Genomic DNA, 6,586 nt, shown 5'->3' on the forward strand with positions numbered 1-6,586 from the left:
TCCCCCCTCTCCCCCTCTCTCCCTCCCCCTCTCCCCTCTCTCCCTCCCCCTCTCCCCCTCTCCCTCTCTCCCTCCTTTCCCCCTCTCCCCCTCTCCCTCCTTTCCCCCTCTCCCTCCCCCTCCCTTCTCCCCCTCTCCCCTCTCCCCTCTCCCCTCTCCCCTCTCCCCTCTCCCCTCTCCCCTCTCCCCTCTCCCCCTCTCCCCCTCTCCCCCTCTCCCCTCTCCCCCTCTCCCCTCTCCCCCTCTCCCCCTCTCCCCCTCTCCCCTCTCCCCCTCTCTCCCTCCCCCTCTCTCCCTCCCCCTCTCTCCCTCCCCCTCTCCCCCTCTCCCCCTCTCCCCCTCTCCCCTCTCCCCCTCCCCTCTCCCCTCTCCCCCTCCCCTCTCCCCTCTCCCCTCTCCCCTCTCCCCCTCTCTCCTCTCCCCTCTCCCCCTCTCCCCCTCTCCCCTCTCCCCTCTCCCCTCTCCCCCCTCCCCTCTCCCCCTCTCCCCTCTCCCCCCTCTCCCCTCTCCCCCCTCTCCCCTCTCCCCCTCTCCCCTCTCCCCTCTCCCCCTCTCCCCCTCTCCCCCTCTCCCCTCTCCCCCTCTCCCCCTCTCCCCTCTCCCCTCTCCCCCTCTCCCCCTCTCCCCTCTCCCCCTCTCCCCTCTCCCCTCTCCCCCTCTCCCCTCTCCCCTCTCCCCTCTCCCCTCTCCCCTCTCCCCTCTCCCCCTCTCTCCTCTCCCCCTCTCCCCCTCCCCTCTCCCTCTCCCCCTCTCCCCCTCTCCCCCTCTCCCCCTCTCCCCCTCTCCCCCTCTCCCCCTCTCCCCCTCTCCCCCTCTCCCCTCTCCCCCTCTCTCCTCTCCCCCCTCTCCCCTCCTCTCCCCCTCTCCCCCTCTCCCCCTCTCCCCCTCTCCCCCTCTCCCCTCCTCTCCCCTCTCCCCCTCTCTCCCCCCTCCCCCCTCCCCCCTCTCCCCTCTCCCCCCTCCCCCCTCTCTCCTCTCTCCCCCCCTCCCCCTCTCTCCCCCTCTCTCCCCCTCTCTCCCCCTCCCCCCTCTCTCTCCCCCTCCCCCCTCTCTCCCCCTCTCTCCCCCCTCCCCCCTCCCCCTCTCTCCCCCTCTCTCCCCCCTCCCCTCTCTCCCCCTCTCTCCCCCTCTCTCCCCCTCCCCTCTCTCTCCCCCTCTCTCCCCCTCCCCCTCTCTCCCCCTCCCCCTCTCTCCCCCCTCCCCCCTCTCTCCCCCCTCCCCCTCTCTCCCCCTCTCTCCCCCTCCCCCCTCCCCCCTCCCCCTCTCTCCCCCTCTCTCCCCCTCTCTCCCCCTCCCCCTCTCTCCCCCTCTCTCCCCCTCTCTCCCCCTCTCTCCCCCTCCCCCCTCTCTCCCCCTCTCTCCCCCTCTCTCCCCCTCCCCCCTCTCTCCCCCTCGCTCCCCCTCTCCCCCCTCTCTCCCCTCCCCCTCCCCCTCTCCCCCTCTCCCCCTCCCCCCTCTCCCCTCTCCCCCTCTCTCCCCTCTCCCCCTCTCCCCTCTCCCCCTCTCCCCTCTCTCCCCTCTCCCCCTCTCCCTCCCTCTCCCCCATGTCTCCCTCCCCTACCCCCATCTCTCCCCCCTCCCCCCTCCCCCCTCCCCCCTCCCCCTCTCTCCCCCTCTCTCCCCCCTCTCCCCCCTCTCTCCCCCTCTCTCCCCCCTCCCCCCTCTCTCCCCCCTCCCCCTCTCTCCCCCTCCCCCCTCTCTCCCCCTCTCTCCCCCCTCCCCCCCCTCTCTCCCCCCTCCCCCTCTCTCCCCCTCTCTCCCCCTCTCTCCCCCTCTCTCCCCCTCTCTCCCCCTCCCCCCTCGCTCCCCTCTCTCCCCCCTCTCTCCCCCTCTCTCCCCCCTCTCTCCCTCCTCCTCCCCCTCCCCCTCCCCCTCCCCTCCCCTCCCCTCCCCCTCTCCCTCTCCCCCCTCTCCCCTCTCCCCCCTCTCCCCTCTCCCCCCTCTCCCCCTCTCCCTCCCTCTCCCTCCCTCTCCCCCATCTCTCCCTCCCCTACCCCCCTCTCTCCCCCCCCCCCCTCTCCCCTCTCTCCCCCCCCCCCCCCCTCCCCCCCTCCCCCCTCTCCCCCCCTCTCCCCCTCTCTCCCCCCTCCCCCCCTCTCCCCCTCCCCCTCTCCCCCCCTCTCCCCCTCTCCCCCCTCTCCCCCTCTCCCCTCTCCCCCTCTCCCCCTCTCTCCCCCTCTCTCCCCCTCTCTCCCCCTCCCCCCTCTCTCCCCCTCCCCCCTCCCCCTCTCTCCCCCCTCCCTCTCTCCCCCTCTCTCCCCCTCTCTCCCCCTCTCTCCCCCCTCTCCCCCTCTCTCCCCCTCCCCTCTCCCCCTCCCCCTCCCCCTCCCCCCTCCCCCTCCCCCTCCCCCTCCCCCTCCCCCTCCCCCCTCTCTCCCCCTCTCTCCCTCTCCCCCCTCTCCCCCTCTCTCCCCCTCCCCCCCCTCCCCCCTCTCCCCCCTCCCCCCTCCCCCTCTCTCCCCCTCCCCCCTCTCTCCCCCCTCTCTCCCCCTCTCTCCCCCCTCTCTCCCCCCTCTCTCTCCCCCCCTCCCCCCTCTCTCCCCCTCTCTCCCCCTCCCCCCTCCCTCCCCCCTCGCTCCCCCCTCCCCCCTCGCTCCCCCCTCCCCCCTCCCCTCCCCCCTCCCCTCCCCCTCGCTCCCCCCTCCCCCCTCCCCCCTCACTCCCCCTCTCCCCCTCTCTCCCTCCTCCTCCCCCTCCCCCTCCCCTCCCCTCCCCCTCTCCCCCTCCCACCCCCACCTCTCTCCCCTCCCCCTCCCCCTCCCCCTCTCCCCCTCCCACCCCCACCTCTCTCCCCTCCCCCTCCCCCTCTCCCTCTCCCTCCTGCTCTCTCCCCTCCTCCTCTCTCCCCTCCCCCTCCCACCTCCCACCTCACTCCCTCTCCCCTCCCACCTCTCTCCCACTCCCCCTTCCCCCCTCTCTCCTCCTCCCCCTCCCCCCTCCCACTTCCCTCCCACTCCCCCTCCCCCCTCCCCTCACCCCTCCCACCTCACTCCCTCTCCCCTCCTACCTCTCTCCCTCTCCCCTCCCACCTCTCTCCCTCTCCCCTCCCACCTCTCTCCCTCTCTCCTCCCACTCCCCCTCTCCCCTCCCCGAGAATTTGTGTTGTAAATTTGCTTTTTTTTATTACTGTTCAGTAGTGTGTTTGAATAAAAGTCCAAATTCATTAGGACTATTGATCAACCTATTAAGATGTGAAAAGCGGACTTCCCTCATTGCCAAGTTGAATTCTGGATTGAGAAGCTCATATGACCTTCTAACATACCCCTCCAAAGGTTGCATCTCTTCTTGTCCTATTCTTTCCTCCTAACGCATCATAACAAACAAGGGATGCAGCCGTGCATATCAAAACGAGCAATGGACACAGTCTCTTAAATTCATCAGTGTCAGGATATTAATGAAGTCCGCACCATTACAGAGTTTCACGTTCACCTCACTGGGGGGGAAATCTCAGGCCAATATGGAATGATAAATGGGCACTCATGAAATCCAAGGTGTCCTAATACTATAGAAAGAAAACAGGAGTGACAACGGTTTATCAGTGTGCTGCTGCTCCCATCTCTCAATCTCAGACTATTCGATTTAGATGGCCTCAGAGTTCAGATATACTTTTATACTCATCAAAGGCCTTCCGAATGTTTACTGGGTTAATGCTCGGATGTCATCATGTGCATTCCTTTCCATGGAGATTCTCTTTACACATATCCATTCTATCTTCATCATTAGATTTAATTTCTGAAAATTTCTACCAGACAGCACCAAGAGAACACCAACACTACACTAGACTTGAATAAACCACTAAAGGGTAATTCATGCTGAGTTTGGCAGGGACGCCACTTCTAATGAATGAATAATTACTGTAAAAGCTGAATTTAGTGTACATAAATGTGAAGAACCGACATCTGATTAGTACTAATCCCTGTTTGATGTCATGACATTCCTACTCTTCCAATTTCCTGCAAGTATTAACTGTGGCTATTCTAATGCCTTCACAAGTGCAGTATCTAATGTGATTCAAGCCTGATGTTTCTTGTATACGTTGAATAAAAATACCTCCTCCAGTACCCAGAATACTCCAATAACATGTGCTAATGATCCCAGTTTCATGCTTATCATGTCCTTCAGATTTGACCTCTGCTCAGATTTTCCTGACAGCCATTTATTGTAATTGGGTGTAGCTAGAATTAACATTTTATAAGGCTTTACATTCAAATGTATATATAAAAGACATCATACCCACAAAAAATGCAATTTTGATTGCAATACTTTTTTATATTGCAATTTTTAGTCAGAACCTTTGAAAGTAAAACATTTAAAGGAACATTGTCATCCTTGGATTTCCGCTTTTAAATTCGATGTTTATTTTTATTTATAACCAAATACTTCGCCTCTATCAATTTTATATGCAAAAATTATAGCACAGAATTCATTTTGATTAATAGGAAGCTGGTTTTAAATTAAAATTACCACACAGCAGCTGCAAGTTTATCTCAAAGCAATCCAATGACTTCTGTGCATAAAGCACCACAGTCAACCTCCAGAGAAGTTGAAATAACTGGTTGTCAGGGGGAAGTGGTTTATTTCTTAGCTTGATTTGTGAATAAGTCATTCATTTATAATAATCCTGTATGTTTTGCTGACAGAAACAAACTCTCTTCACAGAGAGGCTGATTTACAAGATGCCGGTGTGAGTGGAGACTAGCAGCTCCATGTAACAAACATTGATCTGCAGTGTAATATACGATAACAACAGACAGCAGCTCAACCATAAACTGGACGACTAATAAAATAAAATTTGCTATAGGAGATGTCTGTGTTAGAAGGAAGGGTTGCACTCTGTCAGTGATACATCAATGACCGATGAATGTTTTAATAAATACTATTTTCAAATTAGTGGTGGTGATTCACCCTTTTATATTTCAGAACCTGCAGTTAAAATACAGATCATTCACTGTTTAATACATTGGCAAATTGTGGTACTTCCATTTACATCCAAATCTGTTTACTTTTCAAGTTCAAGTTCATAAAATTGAATTCAAAGTGCATGCAGGGAAACAGGGAAACTGTAAACAGTACAGCAACCAGCTTGCTTGTCCTAGTAATGAGACCTCGGTGGTGGCAGGGTATTCATTAGTCTCATAGCCTGAGGGCAGGAGATGACAGTTCTAATCCTGACACTCCTGTACCTCCTTCCTGACAGTAGGACAAAGAGATCGTGGGCCGGGTGGTAGGGATACTCAACAATGCCTCGGCCCCTTGGCATGCAATGCTCCCTGTAAATATCACAAATGGGGAGGGGGGGGGTTGGGGAGAGACCCCAGTGATCCTCTCAGCAGTTTTTACTGTCCTCTGTAAGGTCTTGAGGTCTGATGCCTTGCAGCTTCTGTACCACACAATAATGCAGCCAGACAGGGCACTCTCCACGGTTCATCTATAGAAAGATGTTAGAATGGGGTGGGGAATCTTGCATGCCTCAATCTCCTTTGAAAGTGTAGACACTGCCATGCCTTCTTGACTAGTGTGGAGGTGTTGTGGGTCCAGGTTAGACCGTCCATTATCTGCACACCAAGAAACTTCGTGCTCTTCACTCGCTCCATGACAGAGCCATTGATGTGCAAATGGAGAGTGGTCGACCTGTGCCTTCCTGAAGTCCACAATCACCTCTTTTGTCTTGTACAGTTGAGCCTCTGGTTGTTGTTCTCTCGCCACCTGACAAGTCACACCATAGGGCATTCCTCCTCTTTGTATGCCAACTCATCATTATTGTTGGTGAGGCCAACCACTGTTGTATCATTAAAAAAACTTGGTGACGTGGTTTGAGCTGGATCTGACAGTAAAGTCGTGAGTCGGCAGTGTGAACATCAGCGGGCTGAGCACATAGCCCTGGAGGGCATCAGTTCTCAATGTGATGGATCTTGAGATGTTGCTGCAACTTGGACTGATGGGTCTTTCCATTAAGAAGTCTAAGATCCAGTTACAGAGGGGGATGTTGAGTCCCAGTGAGGACAGTTTACCCAGCTGCCTCTGAGAGATGATTATGTTAAATCCCAAGTTGAAGTTGATGTGAACAGCAACGTGACATATGCGGCATAATTTCTAGCTGTGTAAAGGACTAGGCTGATCAGACCTTAACTATTCAGGTGTCTAGGAGATGTGGTAATAAGCATACAAATGCAACAAAGTAACTTAAGCCTAATTTACTATCATAAAGTGGAAAGCACTAATAAACCACAAAAAATACTACACAAACAACAGGAATTCTGCAGATGCTGGAAATTCAAGCAACATACATCAAAGTTGCTGGTGAACGCAGCAGGCCAAGCAGCATCTATAGGAAGAGGTGCAGTCGACGTTTCAGGCCGAGACCCTTCGTCCTGTTAGTACTGACGAAGGGTCTCGGCCTGAAACGTCGACTGCACCTCTTCCTATAGATGCTGCTTGGCCTGCTGCGTTCACCAGCAACTTTGATGCATGTTGCTTAAAAATACTACACAGTAAGTCATAAAGATTTTGGGGCTCACGATTCTTAGTCACCACATGATTGCTGCTGTTGTCAGGGGATCTCTGAATTTTGATCCACTTGTGAAAC

The 6,586-nt window shown here is 56.5% G+C and overlaps 1 protein-coding gene across 1 annotated transcript; it reads left to right on the plus strand.

Annotated features, from left to right (window-relative positions):
• Positions 1–1,443: 1,443 nt before the first annotated feature.
• On the plus strand, positions 1,444–2,852 carry LOC134356515 (uncharacterized; the record flags this gene model as incomplete). The annotated part of the gene is given in 6 exon segments (XM_063067508.1): positions 1,444–1,681; positions 1,982–2,156; positions 2,328–2,406; positions 2,408–2,472; positions 2,563–2,701; positions 2,703–2,852. Coding segments are annotated over 6 exon segments (846 nt in total), but the record flags the coding sequence as incomplete, so codon positions are not given.
• Positions 2,853–6,586: the final 3,734 nt, after the last annotated feature.

Source organism: Mobula hypostoma, chromosome 1 (assembly GCF_963921235.1).
Source record: "Mobula hypostoma chromosome 1, sMobHyp1.1, whole genome shotgun sequence".
In the NCBI taxonomy this organism is placed as follows: Eukaryota; Metazoa; Chordata; class Chondrichthyes; order Myliobatiformes; family Myliobatidae; genus Mobula; species Mobula hypostoma.